We start from the raw sequence: 18,109 nt of genomic DNA, 5'->3' as shown, positions 1-18,109 counted from the left end.
TGGCCCAGGTACTAGGTGATCACAAGTCTTCCACCAATTCAATTTGTACTGGTCCAGTGACTGAAAAGTTCACACCTAGCCTGACTAACATCCCTGCACTGCTTTTTCCCTTTACAATTTTGTAACACCTCATGTCAGAGCCTTTGTTCTGGAATCCTGCTGATTATTTCCTTCTCAACACTCCTGCCTCTATAATTTTTACCTTTTTTTCTCTATACAGACTTGTTCAGCAGCCTGACCCAAGGTCACAAATTGATGCCATATGCAGTTTGGTTCATGAGTCCCTCATAACATGAACTCTACCATTCTGTGAGAAGGATGGGAGCCTTTGGGATTGCAGAGGGTGTTACACTTGCCCCCATAATGATCTAGTATTTTCTGTACGTAAAGTAATTTTGCTCTCTCCTCATGGAGAAGCTGAGCTGATGACAACTTCTAAGCTGCCAGCTGTCTTCCTGTTAAACTGTCTGTTCTGCTCACCTTTGCTCTCCTGGCCCCTTGATGATTTTCTCCATGCTGGATTAAGAGTGCTATTTTGAATATGTGGGTTCCTGAGGCTGTCATGGAGAAGCTACCTTCTACTTCTCTTCATGTTTTTCCTGAAGTCAGTGAATCCTAAAAGACTTGAAAAGTCTCAGTGGTGCTAGATTCTCTTAAGGTAGACCTTCTGAAAAAGAGTTGTCTATCTAAACAGGACAGTCTAGGACTTTGTTATGGAAAGTCCATTATTCCAAATGCTGAACAGAAAGCTGGATTAAGGGATGGCGGGGGAGGAGAGTACAGAGCACCAAAAATATGAACACAGTGTTGAAATAGGAAACCTATTTCTATTTACTTAAAGGCATCTGGATTTTCTTATATTATGTTAAACCTTTGACATGAACTGATAAGAGAACTACCCTCCCCATATTCTGTAAATGTAGAAGAAAGCCAGAGAGACTAAGAAGCAAAAACCCTCCAAGGAAAGCACTTACTGGGCAGAGTGAGTTCTGCTCTAGGTGTTGCAACCTGCAGTTGCAGGTTTGTGTGATGAGGAATAAGTGAAGTGTGGAACTGCGGGGACATATATGTGCAAGACAAGGTTATTAAGCCTTCCAGCTTGGAAATGGGTTGGAAAAGAAGTTAATCTATATTGTGTCCCCATGTTTGTCTGTTACCAATAGCAGCACCACCTGGGAGCTTAAATCATCCTTAGCTGTTTGTGAAGATCAATGCAGGGTTGAAATGTGGAATTCTTATTTCAGGGACAGCTCAGTGGCGCAGTGTTTTCCTTGTTGAATGCATGGGACAGACACCAGAATAGCTGATGCTGATGGCATAGATTACCTCTGTGGTTAAAACCAATGAGTTTATTCTGCACAAACTGCAAGTCATTTTGTTGATTGCAATGTGGAAGTTGCCATAAAACAGATGTCAAGAGGAACAGGCTTTCATCTCTGAAGTTATGATAACCTTGACCTTGCTTTCTAAGTGGTGACAATATTTTACCTCTAGCAACTTCATGCACCAGGTACTCACGTGGAGACCCAAGGAGGACTTTGAAGAGTGGATTTCAAATCCAGCTTGTTGTTTAGTGAGGTTGAAAGACAGCTCTGGAAATCATCAAGTCCTTTCCCACTGCTCAGAACAGGGTCAGCTATAGCAGGTTGCTCAGGGCTGCATCCAGACACATTTTGAGCACCTGTAAGGATGGAGATTCTGCAGCCTCCCTGAAAAACCCGTTCCATTTCTTTAGAATCATAGAATTTCTTAGATCCTTTTAAGATCATTCAATCCAAGCATTAGCTCAGCATAGTCAAGTGTACCACTAAACCATGTCACCTGAATGCCACATCTATGTTTCCTTTAAGTATCTCCAGGGATGGCGATTTCACCACCTCCCTGGGTAGCCTGTTTCAATGCTTGACAATTATTTTTGTGAAGAAAGTTTTAAGAAGTTTAAGAAGTTTTAAGTGAAAAAAATTTGCAATCTAAATCTTTCCTGGCACAAAATGAAGCTGCTTTCTCTTGTGCTGGGAGAAGAGAATTACCTTGACCTGGCTGCACCCTCCTCTCAGGCAGTTGCAGAGAGTGATGAGTTCCCCCCTGAGCCTCCTTTTCTCCAGGCTGAACACCCCCAGCTCCCTCAGCTGCTCCTCACAGCACTTGTGCTCCAGACCCTTCCCCAGCTCCCTTGCCCTTCTCTGGACACGCTCCAGCCCCTCAATGTCTCTCTTGCACTGAGGGGCCCAGAACTGAGCACAGGATTGGAGCTGTGGCCTCAGCAGTGCTGGGTACAGGGGGACGGTCACTGCCCTGCTCCTGCTGGCCACAGCCTGGCTGATCCAGGCCAGGATGCCATCGGCCTTCTGGGCCACCTGGGCACACTCTGCATCATGTTCAGCTGCTGTTTGCCAGCACCTCCAGGTCCTGTTCTGCCAAGCAGCTTTCCAGCCACTGCCCCCAGCCTGCAGCACTGCCTGGGGTTGTTTTGGCCCCAGTGCAGGACCTGGCACTTGGCTTTGTTAGACCTCATGCAATTGGCCCTGGCCCTGTGATCCAGCCTGTCCAGATCCCTCTGCAGGGCCTTCCTACCTGTAGTAGATCATCACTCCCACACAACTTGAATGGAGAAAGAGTCTATCTATTAAACAGTCCAGTAGTTGGAGTAACCCTAAATCTCTAAATTTAGACTCTTATGTTCATATTTCCAGTTCAAGGCAGTGTTCAAATGAAAATAGTTGGTCTTTTCTTTTTCAGCTTGTCTGATATGAATTATTTCTGACATCTGAAATATTACTTATGGAAAAATAAAACTGTTTCTCACTTAAATACCTAATCTTTCAGGGCTTTCTTGTTTTGTTGCAAAGCAGTTCTGAGAAGTCTGTCAGCAACACTTCTACTTTGACTGCAATTTATCTTAAATGTCTGAAATAATAACAACTTGGAGAACCAACTGTAGTAGACAGGTTTTTTTCAGTAAATCCTAGAAATCTGACATCTTCTCTTGCTCTACTGCAAAGCAAGCTGTAAGCTCTAACAGATTTTAAGTGTACTGGAGTCATCAGATAAGATGAAAATCAAATCAGCAAACAGCAAGAGCAGTGAATGTGTGGAAAGTTGCTGTTAAAAACTGTTTATATGTCTTCCCCAGTGGCCACAGTGAGTTGCTCCTAAGTCTAAATGGGGAGATAAGGTGGATTTCAGTTGTCATGTCTGCAAAGGCACAGAATGAAAGCAATTTCTTGTGTTTTAAAGGAGGTAGTAGCTGGTCTGCCTGTGGCAAAAATGGTGATTGGTACCTCACTTCTTGGTTGACCTTGTATACACACTGTAAATTATGCACATAAACCAAAGACAGTCAAGTTAATGAGCTCCTACCAGGGTTGTATCACTTGCTTACTCACCCATTTGGACAGCTGATCAGCCATGACTAGTGTGTCCTTGACTACTTCTCAAACAGTAATTAGAATTCTCAGAAAGGAAATACTGATATGTAATGCACTGTTATCTAAGATTAGTATGTCCTTCAGGAAAAAATAGTTGTGTAAAAATCTTCAGAATCCATAGAACCTAAAACACGACGCACAGAAAAGAAAATGATGTGTAAGTATGCTCAGTGACTTTTATTTCATTCTTTTAAACTAGTGGGTTTGGGGTGGTGAGGGGGTTTTTTTTTTGGTTTGGTTTTGTTTTAGATTTGGGTTTAGGGTTTTGGGGTTGGGATTTGTTTTGTGTTTGGGGTTTTTTTGGTAGGGCTGGGCATTTTGGCTTGTTTGTTTGAGGTTTTTTTGGTGGTTTGTTTTGTTTTGTTTTGGGAGTTTGCTTGCTTTCCCTCCAGTTTTAAGTCCAGTAACCAGCACTGAGTATCTAGATGAAGCTTTCATTTTACCTGGAGTACCTATGTTTGTTACTAGCTCTGAAAATACTGAGATTTTGAAATTACTGAGGAAGGGAATAAGCACCTTCTTTTTTATTAGTTTCAGAATTGTTGCACAGTAATTAATCTCTACTTCCCTTCAGGAGGTACTTCATGTTGCATCAGACATACATCTTGAAATTTAGCTGAACAGATTACACAAGAAGGAGCTCCACAGAAATATTAGGCAACTCCGAAAGTTTTGCACGATTTTGCTTCTGACAGTTTATCATGGAGAAGGCTGTGCTTATCTCCTAGAGGCAGTCACCTTTAAATAAAAAGCCAGATTTCATGAAAATGTGGTGTCATACTGTCACTGGAGAGAGATGTAGATTCTAATAGCCATTGCATTTGCCATTTTAATCACACTGTTCCAGCATTGTGATGGGCTAGTTGAGAGCAAACCTGGAAACCCCTTGTTGAAAACCAGTTATGTCCTTCCCTTTGCAGTGCTGGGGTGTGAAGCAATGTGCTCAGCGCTCTTGGCTGGTTGCTGCCACGTGCTTTCATTCCCCAGGCAGAGCAGCACCTGCTGTGGAAAATAGAAGCACTGTCCCTGCTGCAGCAGTACTCTTACTCTGTCGTGTCTTTGGCTCCACATTTCTCCCTGTCTTGCAAGGATCTGAGCAATTGTAGAAACCCTTTCTTTGTCTTCTTTGTCATAGAAGAGAGCTCTCCAGAATCTCTTAAGCCCCATTATTGCTGATAGAGATTGGTTGCTTCATTGGTTTTGTCATGCAGCATCCTTGGCAAGGGAACTGAATGTTGATTTGACGTCTTATTATGCAGTTTTTTCTTTATTTTACTTGAATAAATGTTCATATGAAGTGTTTCCATGCATGTATAAACACAAATATGCAGGTCTATACAGCTGCTTGGAATGCAGGAGGGGAAAGGAACTTGGATTGAAATAGGAAAGAATAGAGTGTGAGTCCCTGAGGAACACCTTCATTTCTGTCATACTTCTGTGCTTAGACCAGACCTCACCTCTGAGGATCTGAAATAATGCTGTGCATGACCACATAAACTATTTTCTGTGCTGAGAAATCTGCAAAGGCAAGCAGGTGGGGAAAAACTCACAAAACAAGCAAAGAATAACAAACTAAAAAAAAAGAAAAAAAAAAAAAGCAGAGCACAGAGGATATTGAGTGGAGAGGAGGTTTGGAATTTAACTCTAAAACAAGCCAGAAATTAATGCCACTGTGCCGCAGTCGAAGCACATGGCTGTGCCTTTGGGGGGTTCCTGTTCATCATATGCTGTGCTTTGTTTTACAGCACAGGGGCTACCATAAAACCTGCCTTGCATAATCACTAGTGTGCTTTTATTACAGGATTTCTGCAAGCAAGAATTCCCTTTTATAAACAGCTTGTGATACTTTTTATGTCTTTCATGTTACAAATGGAAGGTTTCAACTATTGTAAACTTGAGATGGATGAGTGGTAGAAAACTGAAGGTACCCACAAAGGCTAACTTTCTTCTATAAAAGCTACCTAGTTAAAATTAGTGTGTGTTTGGTTTATTAGTAATAGCTGCTAAGCATATTTTAGTGATTCACAGGGGTAGTGTTTGTGTGCTGTACTGTCTTGTTTTTAGTAGATGCATTTTTATTAGTCTTTGTGAAAACCACAGCCAAAGCAGAACTTTGGTGGAGAAAGTGGTTGCAATTATGTGGTCACAGCTCTATCCCTTTTAGAGTTTTTCCTTCAATTTGCAGATCTGTCATTGAGCCTAAGGCAAAAATATGTAATTCAAATGCACCTGATACCTTCCCTCCTCTAAGTCCCCCCTCCTCTTATCGACAGCACACAGTATTCAATTATCTACAATATAGTACTCAAAACGTTTTTAATGGAATGGATTGTCTTGTTTTAGCATTGGAGGCAGCTAAGTATAAGCATGAACTTTCTTAAAGGATGTGTGGTTTTTGCAGGAGCTGTCTTGCTCATGAGAGGGAAATTTTGCATGGGCTGTTAACAGGAAGTTAAATGAGTCTTTCCTCTCATCTTCCAAAGAAATGAGCTCTCTGTATTTTTTTATTTTTTTTTTTTGCTCTAAAAGAGACCTAACATTCAGAAACAAAGCAGACCAAAAGAAAACAACTCTAATTTCTAGTACAAATATATGATGAAAATTCAGGACTCTGTTTTACCATACTCCACCTTCCGGTTTGGTGTTTTCCTGTGCTTTTAGCCCGAATACAGAGCTGAGTTGTGCTGATGAAACTAAGGAATGGCTATAGGTTATATTTGAATTCCTCTTCTTGGTCTAGTGGAATGTGTCCCTGCCCATGACAGGGGGGTTTGGAACAAGATAGTCTTTAAGGTCTCTTCCAGCCCAAATCATTCTGTGTTGATTCTGTTATTCTACTTCTGACTGCTGGAAACTTAAAGAATGGCTGCTTGCCTGGTGATGGCCTTGACTCCTGGTACCTGGTGTTGTTCTTAATACTGAAGGTGATAACCTGCTGTGGAGCACCAATTAACTCCTCACAGTAGTGTGTTCTGGCATGTCTTGGGTCAGGGGTGAGGGAGTACCCAAATACTTTGATATCAGCACCTGAAACTTTTTTCTTGTCTAAAACTTGGTTCCATTATGGGACTGATTCCTCATTCTTTAGGTGTCAATTTGTTTCTAAAATAGAGGCTTCCTGTTGAATAAAATCAAGGAGGTTTTCTGCATGCAGGCATTTGGGAGTACTAAGTGAATTAACTGAAAGTCTAAAGATAAAGTGGATGCTTTTAAAGCATTTTAAATACTTGTGTGGATGCTTTCCATTTAGACATAAAAGGTCTTTAGTTCCCATAACTTAATCCCCCTTCAAAAATGATTGAGCTGAAGCCAACATAAAGCAGATTAAACTCCTGTGTGGACCTTAACACACCTTAATTCATCTTTCCTGCTTTGAACATCCTTCTACACCATGCCCTTCAGGAAGTTTTTTAGGAAGTGATGGAGCTCCTCAAGCTTTACATACATACATATACATATTTATAACTGATTTGAGTATCTGGAATTCAGTGTTTTGAAATAATCACTGCAATCTATTGAAAAGGATAATAGAGTCTCCTAAAAAATAACTGTCCTTTGAAAGCATCAACAACAGAAAATAATGGTGAATATGCATACACACAGACTTAGACCATAATGGACTAAATTATTTGTGAATATTTATTGGCAAGCTAGCATATCAAAGTTGTATTGATGTTTTCCTATAATGTAATCACAGATTATGATCGCAGAGAGATTGAGATAGGAAGACACCTGTAGATGCCATCTAATCCATCCCCCTGTTGTAGCAGAACCACCTGTAGCCAAGGACCATGTCCAAATGGCAATGTTCCTACTGCTAGTTCTTTGCGGTTTGTCTTTTATGAGATGTGTTTCTGAACCCAAGGGTTGTGGGTGGATCCTCTTCATCCCAGGAGGTTGACAGATAGTTGGGTGATGTGGCAGGATCTCTGCCATCATAGCCATAGAAACAAGAAAGATAAATTATTTCCGAATAAGTTGTTTCCCATTAAAATATGGGTTTGGGGTGTGTTATATAATTGTGGTAGCAATATGTGGGCTTTGGTAGCAGGTGTAATGCTAACCAAGTTTAAAATTGAGTGGTTTTCATGTACGCAGCCTTTTTCAGGCTTTTGTAGGATCCCAGTTGAGCCTGGAAGGGACCTTAGCAGGTCTCCAGTTCAACCTCCCTCTCACCGAGGTCAGACTGGGTTGCTCAGGGCTTCTTCCAGTCAAGGATTTTTAAAAAACTGAGAAAAGAGACTGCACAGCCTCCCTGGGCAACCTACTGTTGCTGTCCTCGAGGGAAAAAGCTTCTCCTTGCAAGGCTGATTCTCTTGTGTTTCAGCTTAGAGCTGTTGTCCCTTGTCTACTGGCCTTGCAGGATCATTGAGAGCCCAGCTCTGTTTGCTTCAACTCTTCCCACAAGCACTGGGGGCTGCTGTTAGATCCCCCCCGAATCTTTGCTTCAGGTGGAACAAGCCCAGCTCTCCCAACCTCTCTTCACAGGGTTTGTGCTCCAGCCCTACCAGCTTCACTGAAATACATCCAGTTTGTCAAAGTCTTTCTTCTGTTGCTGGGACTCAAAACTAGTTGCAGTAGCTACATAAGGGCTTTCTTGGCTTACTGTCACTTCTGTGCTTTGAGAAATTGTGTGGCATCACTGCTATGTAACAGCTGGTCTTGGGAAGAACTGGCAGTCCTCAAGACCAAAGTCTATATTATAAGAACCAAAAGGTTCTTAAACACCTTTTCTTCTGCAAGGGGAGAAGCTTTGATTGCCTTAGTTTTCCTTCTTAGGGACATGTCATGAGTGCTGTCAGGATGTCAAGTTTGTCAGGATGACCAAGCATTCTGCTTGGAGCAGGTTGTTGCTGAGGCAAAACTAAGCCAGGATGTGATGTCTTCCTGGATTCTCAGCATCCATTATATCAGGGTGAGCTGTACTTCCTTCTCATGTAGTCCTGTTTCCCCAAAGCATAGGAACTATACAGCCTTTTCCACAAGTACTCTTTTAAAACTCTGGAGTTTACTTATTCAGTGCTTCTTGCTGTGGTGCTTTTTGTGGGGGGTGTTTTGTTGGCTAATACTAAAAAGCCCAATTTAACATTTACTGGCATAAATGTTTGTAGTGTAATTGCTGCTTTTGCTCTGAAGTTGCCTTTAGGCAATGGGAATTTGGGATGGGGAAGTACTTTCTGTTTGGGTGGTGAACAAGTTGAAACAAACCCTGCTCCAGACTCTTATTTTCAAGGTTCTTCTTTTGCCAGGATGTTTGTCCAGGTATGCCTGTACTTCTACTGCAAATGCTTGTGGCGCTGCCTGAAGTTTGTGGTCAGGAAACTAACAGGTCAATGTGAATTGCAAAGGATCTGTTACAATACCAAACCTGGAGCTGCCAGAACTATGAAAATAGGTAACTGCAATATACTTAGTTCTACATGCCTTTGTAACTTTCTGTATATGCTAAAAGTTATATCTTGTTACTAGAAATTAGTTATTAAATTGATACAATGTAAACATGCTTGTCTGATATGATGCTTTTGAATACTTCCCTTACAGAGGCATCCCTGAAAGGTTCAAAAAGTAAGGTGAGTGAAAGATCTCATTATTCACCTTTTCTGTGATGTCCTGTGCTGTTGGTTTGTTCAGTCTGGTATTTGCTCACCCCAACAAGTCACTTTAAGGTTTGATATGATTTTACATTTTCCATTGAAGAGGTTTTGTGTCTGCAATAGCAGTTGATCTTGCAAAGTTGGGTAGAGTGTTCTCTCTTCCAGGGACAAGGTCCGCTGTGGCAATGATGGAATCAAAGGAACAATTTGCCATGGTGGAGCTCATGAGAGTGAAGTGTTGTAATTTAGGGGTTCTTGGTTTGTTTCTTCATACTGTCTCAGAATATCTGTAATCTGCAGTCAGTTGCTTGCAAATTTAGAAAAGTCGGGTTTTGTCTGGAAAGCAACTTTCCTGACTTTGTTCCCTCTTTTCCTTTTAAATACATTGATGGAGAAAATCCTCATTCACTTCATCCTTTTACTGTACCAGTGGTTGTGCTAACTGGAGTTGTTCCCTAAGGCATTTTTGTGTATATGTTAAATAACATCCTTCAAGCCTTTACACTTTCTGTCACAAGAGTCAGTGATATTGAAAACCTGGCCTCACCATTAACAAAAATGAAGTCATTTAGCTCTTAGTTCAGCATAGTAGTTCCAAATGTATTTCTAGCACAAACAGAAAGGCAAAAACTTGGATTTAAGTAATTGTGAAGTTTGAGACAAAGCACAAGAAAATTCAACCTCTTAAATTTTCAGATGGCATTTTGGTTTTTGAATAGTGAACTTCTGGGGGCATTTCTACAAACAGCAATTGCATATGAAAGAAACGAAGGAATGTTTTGCTGTGTTACTGCAGCATGTTGGGAGAGGGAATGTCAAATGAAGGCTGTCAATTCCAGTGTAATTAGGTGGATGGTCTGAAGCTGCTTCTTGGTCTGCACTGAGGCCTTTGATCATCTTCACTGACAGCCACCACAGAAATGTGATAAACTGACTACAAGAGCGAAGGCACTCGAGCTCTTAGCGGGCAAGGGCTCTGAAATGAGTCAGAAGGGTTGAATTATTTGGAAAGATATGTACAGGTGTTGAGTTGGGTCTTCTGGGCTCTTAATGCAGAAGCTTTCAGGTATCAAATTTACCACTGTTACCTTCTGTTGAGTATAGCTTCTGTAGGAATTAATATGTGTTTAAAACTTCTTTTTAGCGGCTGCAAACATCAGTAAATGTTCACCCTGATGCTATTGAAAAAACGATAGATGACATTATGGAGCTGAAAAGGATTAATCCAGATATAAATCCACAGTAAGTTCATAGTTTCCTTACAGAGCAAGTGGGAATTACTGATTTCCTCAGTTCTTGGTTCCATGGAGAATTTGTTCTCTATAGTTATTGTGGTACAGAAGTTGAAGATGAATTCTGTCTCTCAGCATAAAATTCTAATTTTAACTTCGCTGTTAAAAAACTGATGTAAAAATGAATGATTTTTATGGTGACTTAATAAGCAAGTCCTGAGTCTTTTATCTACCTGATTCTGTCTTAGTTTATTGTCAATGCATGGATTTATGGGGGTCACTTCCCCAGGGATAAAACACCACCAAACCACAGTCCTGGCAGGGACAGTGATAGCTTCTTACAAAGGCTGTATGCTGCCTTTTGAGTAGGGAAGGAACCATCTTGTTTTAGCTGATACAGATATATGCTGCTTTGCATTTTAAAACTGCCTTTAATTATCCAAACAGAAGCTTTAACAATACAACTAATATTTATTATTGTAAGAAGAGATTTACAACTACCCATTAAATTTACAAGTGTGTATTTCAAGAGTAGGTGATGATAAGACTTTTATGGTTGCCTTACCTTTCAGTTCTGAGCTTAAGGCACAAGATGTCTAGGTCAGGAATCAGTAGGAGGAAAGTTGAGAGCTATATTATCCAGGTGATCTGTCTGAGGTTCACTCTTCTTCCCAAGCTTGAAGTTGGTATACATAATTAAAAATGGGCATCCATAAATTGATAGCTGCTTTTCTTTAATTGGTCAGCGGCATCAACAGGTAAGGCAATCCCAAAGTCTTGCTGCAACAACAAAACCCAATAGCTAAGTTGGAAAATTATAAATTTTTTTGTCTCATTATAGGAATCTCCTTCTCAGCCCACCCCCCATTAAAAAGGCCAGTAACTGGGTAGTCTTAAAATGAGGCTTCACTGATCATAAAGGAAATAGAATACACTGCCTCTCTCTAACTTGAGAGACAACTCTTGTGATGGTGACTACAGTCCCAAGAATTGAAAAAATTGTGACCCAACCATTAAAGAAAGGAAGAAAATAAGAGAAACAAAACAAAGAGAACCACTCATTCCCATAGGTGAGAAGCCCTGTGAATTTTTTCTGGATGTGAGCACAGAGCTTTTCCAGGGGCCCACGTGCTCTTCAAAGGGAGGGTGATGAAAGACCAGCTGCTTCAAGCAGATGTGAGGCCTTTCTGAGAGGCTGCCATCTGAGGAGGGCATCACAGCCCTGGTACTCTTGTGTTGCACAGCATGCTGTTTGCTGAAATTCAGAAAGAAAAACCCAGCAATGGTAAAATTAGAGAAGGTGATGTCTGAGGAGAAACTGCAGGACGTAAATGCGCACAGTTCAGAGCTTGGATTGTGGACATCAGCAACTGCAATGTTTAGCAATCAGGATGATCCAAGTGCTCGCTTCTCAGTGTTGGACCAATGGGCAACTGGGTAGAATGATTTCAGAAGAAAACAAGAAATGAATTATTATTTTGTATAACACCAAAGATCACCTTCTGATTCCCCTCATGTCATGCCTTTGGCATGTGAAGAAATGTTCTCCTTCAGAAGAGAGAGAGAGCAGACATGCAAATGACTTCACCTTGCTTGAAATCAGGACCCTGAACATTAGGTTACATTTTTAGTGATCTGGTCTTTCTAGTACATGAAGAGACCCTACAAGAGAGCTGGAGAGCATGCAGTGACAGGACAAGAGGGAATGGATTCAAATTGAGAGTAGGCTTAGATTAGATGTTAGGAGGAAATTCTTTACAATGAGGGTGATGAGACACTGGAACAGGTTGCCCAGAGAAGTTGTGGATGATCCATCCTTGGAAGTGTTTAAGGCCAGGTTAAGTGGGGCTCTGAACAGCCTGATCTAGTGGAAGGTGTCCCTGCCATGGCAGTGGGGTTAGGCCTAGACAAACTTTAAGGTCCCTTCCAACCCAAACCATTCTGTGAATCTATGATAATATTTTTTAAAAATACCACACAGAGGGAAAAAAATAACCCAAACAAAAAATCACCTGAATTATCTTTTTTTGATCCAGTTGGTGTTCATATGCTTAGCACAAGACAAATGCTTAATTGTCTTTAGACTAGAATGCTTGCATTCAATATTTTAATGCATTTGAGTCTCTCATCCCCTTTTCCCCTTGCACTCCCTCCTGTTTGGTAAAATATCTTCTTAAAGCAGTGAGGAATGGGGGCCTGAAATGTGCAAGATGACATCACATACGTAGATACACACTCTGCCACTAAATTGGTCCTTATATTAAATTAATCATATTTCTGCTAAACTTTAGACATCTGCACTGAAGTTTTACATGCAGCCATTTATTTTATACTGATTTTTTCAACAGAAATTTGAGCAAAAGCAGGTCAGCTGCATCTTTAGACATGATTAAGGAAAATCCAATGCCTTGCCTTCTCTTGAACATAAAACACCTGTGACCAAACTATCTTGTTTAGAAGCTCTGGCCTTGTGTTGGATAGCAGAGACTTGAAATTTCCTGGGATAAGGACAAGAGGACATGTGTCATACTGTATGTGTTTCTGCAAATCTGTATGCAGTCATTTTTGTTAATGTGGCATCTTTGCAGAGCTGAGTTAGCATCCCAGGGGTGCTTCCACTGGCTGTTCTTGAAAGCTGTGGGCTGCTGTAATCTAAAGAGGAGAAGGCATTCCACAGTAATTTTCCTTTATCAATGCCTCTCAGATGAGTGTGTATATTTAGCAGTAGGAGCAAGCAGGTTGAATAACCTGGTGGTGACGTGCAGTCTACACTAACTATGGAAGCAGACACAGAATCACAGAAAAGCTTGGGTTGGGAGGGAATTAACGATGATCTAGTTCCCCTGCTCTGGTTTTGGACTTACCTCCATCTGGTGGAGCACCTGGAGCTGAGTACAGTGGGAGTGCAAGCCCAGGTATATTGCTCCTGGGCTCTGAGAACTGCCACAGCCAGCACCAGGATGATAAGGAGGAGGTGTGGGACATCAAGACTTCACCCACATCCTGTGTTTGGCAAGAAGAACAAAGCATTAATGAAAAGGAAAGGGGGGAATCTAATTTGACCCTCACCCCCTCACCTGAATAACTTTAGGTGGAGCTTTTGAGTGCCTTTATATAAAGTGCAAAAATGGTTTACTTTGAATATGTTGTGCACCTTGTATCTTAAAAACATGTATTTTTTTAATATAAAATTGCTCTGCTTTGCCACAGCCTGTGTTCTGCTGCTCTAAACTGAGGCTATAAAGAAGTTAAAAACATTATGGCTGTGATTTAGTGATACTCTACAGCAATTCACAGTCTGTCAGGCTTTTCAGCTTTCTTTGAAATGCAGCCTTTCTGTAAAATTGGGGGCTATAGCTAGTGAAGCATGTTAAAAGAAAAAGCCAAAAAAAAAAAACCCACAACAAAGAAACAGCGAAGGATGGAAAATACCGTGGAGGCTTTTCTGTCTGAAAGGGTTATAGCTTCAAATGCGATAAAATTGCAGCATGAGAAATGGACTAATGCTGACGTCTCTGATTCTGTAGATTAACTGTGGAATCATTTAGGTCAGAAAGGGTTCTGAAGTCCAACAGTTAACTCAGCACTGCCAAATGCACCACTAATCCATTTCCATAAGTGCCACATACATCTGAAAGATGTACAGATTTTTTAGATACGCCCAGGGATAGTGATTCTACTGCTTTCCTGCAGCCTGTTTCAGGGCTTGACGACACTTTTGGTGAAGGATATTCTCCCTAATATCCAATTTAAACCGTTTCTGGGGCAACCTGAGGCCATTTCCTCTTGTCCTATCACCTGTTACCTGGGAGAAAAGACCAGCCCACACCAGGCTACACCATCCTGTTAGGGAGTTGTAGAGAGTGATGAGTTCCCCCTGAGCCTCCTTTTCTCCAGGCTGAACACCCCCAGCTCCCTCAGCTGCTCCTCACAGCACTTGTGCTCCAGACCCTTCCCCAGCTCCGTTGCCCTTCCCTGGACACGCTCCAGCCCCTCAATGCCTTTCTTGTAGTGGGGGACTCAGTGCTTTGCCTTGCTGAACCTCATACAATTGGCCTTGGTCCATGGATCCAGCCAGCCCAGATTCCCCTGCAGAGTCTTCCTGCCCTCCAGCAGATCAACATTCCCATCCAACTTGGTATCAGCTGCAAACTGACTGAGAGTGCACTTGATCCAGATCATCAATAAAGATATTAAACAGAACTGGTCCCAAACTGATCCCTGGGATGTGCCACTAGTGACCAACCCGCTGCTGGATGTAACTCCATTCCCTACCACCCTCAGACAATTTTTTACCCAGTGAACTCTGCACCCACCCAAACCACAAGCAGCCAGCTCCAGCAGAATGCTGAAGTGTCAAAGGCCTTAGTAAAGTTCCGGTACAAAACACCCACGTCCTTTCCCTCATCCTAGGCAGGTCACCTTGCCATAGAGGGAGATCAATTTAGACAAGCAGGACCTACCTCAAAAGATAAGCAGTGAAAATCCTTATGTTCAGAAAATTTAAGAGTATTACAGAATAAACAAAATGTTTCAGTGTATCAAGCATGACAGGCAAGGAACCTGTGCAGCTTAATATCAGTGCAGCCTGTGTTCCACAGAGGAATAAGGGTGCAAACTTAGCTTGCCCTCCAAATTCATACCAGGTGTTCCAATAATTTTACACACTATTAAACATTAAAGGGCTTATTCCCATATATAAACAAATATTTCTATGAGTATACAGTTGCATACTGCATGACTTAGATTTTGTATTATAAAATCTTAATGTAAAGCTGTTGTTTGATGCAGAGTTTTCTGGTGGGTTTTTTATAAGTTTTGTTTAGGGTTTTTTGAGGGTAGTTATTTCATGTGTGTTGAGTTTGGGTTTTTTTTTGATGATGCATCAGAAAATGTAAAAAGGAAACACAAAAATCTGCATTATAGTGAAAAGAGAACCATTATGATGATTCTTAACATGAGACAAAAGCCAAATCTGCCTGGAGGCAGATCTTTGAAATTATATTACTTCAGGCTTTTGGCTTCTTTATGCTAGCTTTAGTGGCACAGAAGCTAAACAATTATTTTTAGCTTTTTGCTGAGTTTTCTTTCCCCCCTCAGCCTTTTTCAAGTTCACATCTCTGATCCCAGGGAATTGTTTGAAAAGCTGTCATTGGAATGAAGAGAAAGATTCAGTAATGTGAAGATTCAGTAATGCTTGTTATAGGCATTCAATGCTGCTGTGTATAGTTATAATGCGATTTCAATGTGAAAAATCACTGTTCACGGTTTTAAAAAAATCCCAAATATTATCATCTCAGGAAGGCACTAAATGAGACTATGCCCTTCACAATGCCTTGTTTAATGTAATATTGATCTCTAGGAAATTTTCCTGTTGCAACTGAAGTGTTAGACTGTCAATTAATGGATGTAACACTAGTCATGTGTATTAGCTGTGTGTGTACACGCTGTTGCAACTGAAGTGTTAGACTGTCATACATTAATGGTTGTAACACTAGTCACGTGTATTAGCTGTGTGTGTACACAGCAGCACTGTTTCATGGCTATACCTGATTGAGGTGAAATATGTTGCTCTCCCCACCCCCAGGTTGGGAGTGTCTCTCCAGGCATGCCTGCTGCAGATTGTGGGCTACAGAAACCTCATTGCAGAGGTGGAGAAGCTGCGCCGGGAGCCGTACGATTCGGAGAATCCGCAACACGAGGAAATGCTGCTGAAGGTAGGCACTGGAGAGGTGCTTGGAGGGCATCCTTTATTCATGTCAGCTCCCAAGCCTGCTTCATAAACCTCTTTGAAACATCGAGAGCTGTTCTCACCTTCCTCCATCGTGTACCTGTTTTAAGATAAGAGTACACAGCACTATAATGTGGTCTGGGTGTAACACCTGCCAAGCAAACAGCACACTCCCTGGCTGATAAATGCATTTCCCTTGACTGGACTATATCTAGGCACTGGATAACACACGTCTTAGAGCACTGAGCTGTTACCTGCAGTGAGCTCTGGAAAAGTAGTTTTATGTCCTACTTCAGTACACCTTTCTCCAGCACAAGAAGGTATTTTTCTCTATTAACCGAATTACAAATTTATTTCTTCAATTTAATGTATTTTTGCAGGGCAATGTCTGTGTATACCAATGGAAAACATCTATTTTTTATTGTGTGGAAGGGAAGAGTGGGAGTTGATGACTTACACATTTATAGTTACCAAATGTATTTTCAAGTGAAAACAAAATGAAACTATTCTTTTGATAATACATGCAGAGTCAGGAAAACCATAACAATTGGGTTTTACTTCCTTCATGCTTTCAGGAAAGCCTTGCACTGGAGCAGATAATAAAAGCAATCTTGAAGCCATAAGCAGAGAAAGAGCTAGAAAGTTCTTATATTAGAAAGAAATTGAGGAAAGAATAAAGGTCTGGAAAACAGTCTAAAAGCAAGCCCTGGTCCTGATCCTGGTTTAACCATAGCTATTGCAAGATGCTTCAGAGAAATGCCAAGAAACATAGAATAAGTGATAGGGAGCTTATTGGCTATAAGCAAAATGCCTTCCTAGAGAATTTTCAGAGTTCTTATAAAAACATACTATCTGTTTGGTTGGGGGGGGTTTTCTTTTTCAATTTAAGACAAAAAATACTGAAGACTTTAGCAGTACCAGACCATGATGAAGATGTCTTCCATGCTGTAGCTGGCAGTGCAAGGCTTTGCACAAGTTACAGTGAGAGCTTCTGGAAATTTTACCATAGTTACTTGGTCTTCCAAAAATCCCAGTAGACATATTATACAAGCACTGTCAGATGCAAGTAACTATTTCTGAAAATGCCTCAGATGGTCAGGATTCCTGTTGGAGTCTGGAAAGCTGACTTTAAGGTTTGCCCACTGATGGGAGGTGGGAGTCTCACCAAGGAGTGGTCCAAATCCAGAGCTGCCCTGAAGGAGTGTTCTAACCACCAGGTAGACTTGGGCAGATGAATTTCTCCTGTTCAGGTCCTGCCCCTGTACATCCAAATGCACAAATTCGTGGGAGTAGAGTGAATTTTAACTGAAGGAACACACGGACTTACCCATTGAGGAAGCCTGTGTCTTGCAGGCGAGATCCAGGTGGCAGCCTACAGTGTTGGTTACTGAAAATACCAAGCACCTCACTGCAGATTAAAGAGGGCCTTTGGCTGCAGGAAAGCATCCCTAAATACCCTAAATACAAGAATCTGCATTGCCCAGAAAGCAAACAGGGTCTGGGGGTGGGGTCATAGGTGAGAAGGACCAAGGAGCTGGCTTTAGTCTCTCCCCACCATCCAGCCTGAGAATCATGTCAGCAATGATGTGTAGTCATGTAAGTGCTTTAAAAACATAATTACACAAGCATAAAAGCAGAATGGAAACTGAGCATTTGTCTGAGGAGAGATTAAACAGTGCACTTTAGGCAACATTATGCAAAGTCAAAATGCTGAAAAAAGTATCAGTTTCACCTAAGTATTAGCACTTGTTTACAGCAGATGTTCTACTTTTGCAAATGTCAAATGGAAATATGTCCGAGGGTTTAATTCATTTCATAATCCTCGCTGTGTAAGAATAGTCTGGTTGGTTTTCATTCCTTCTAGATACTCTGCTAAGTGATCTCTGCAATGGGTAATTCAGGTTCCTAATGGCTATCATTTATTCATGTTTACCAGGAGAGCACTTAATGAATGAAAGATTAACTTAATGTGATTGTACTAATGATTAATACTGTATTTACTGTTGATGGATGAACATTGGTTTAAACAATGATGCTTTATGCAGTCATTACAAAGTGAAATCATTAAGATTTTAACCTTCCCAGGGCACTTAATTTTAAATGCAGTTGCTAAAATTAAAACAA

General features: G+C 41.2%; 1 protein-coding gene across 1 annotated transcript in view; it reads left to right on the top strand.

The window, feature by feature from the left end:
- The window catches only part of ELMOD1 (ELMO domain containing 1), a 42,175-nt gene that overhangs the window by 15,128 nt on the left and 8,938 nt on the right, over positions 1-18,109 (top strand). The window contains exons 4-7 of the mRNA XM_005417707.2: positions 8,678-8,823; positions 8,970-8,998; positions 10,167-10,264; positions 15,842-15,971. Coding sequence (XP_005417764.1) covers positions 8,678-8,823; positions 8,970-8,998; positions 10,167-10,264; positions 15,842-15,971 — 403 coding nt within the window. The remainder of the gene's footprint in view (positions 1-8,677; positions 8,824-8,969; positions 8,999-10,166; positions 10,265-15,841; positions 15,972-18,109) is intronic.

The sequence above is a fragment of the Geospiza fortis genome, unplaced genomic scaffold (assembly GCF_000277835.1).
Source record: "Geospiza fortis unplaced genomic scaffold, GeoFor_1.0 scaffold16, whole genome shotgun sequence".
Lineage (NCBI taxonomy): Eukaryota > Metazoa > Chordata > Aves > Passeriformes > Thraupidae > Geospiza > Geospiza fortis.
This window is presented reverse-complemented; position numbering and strand designations above follow the sequence as displayed.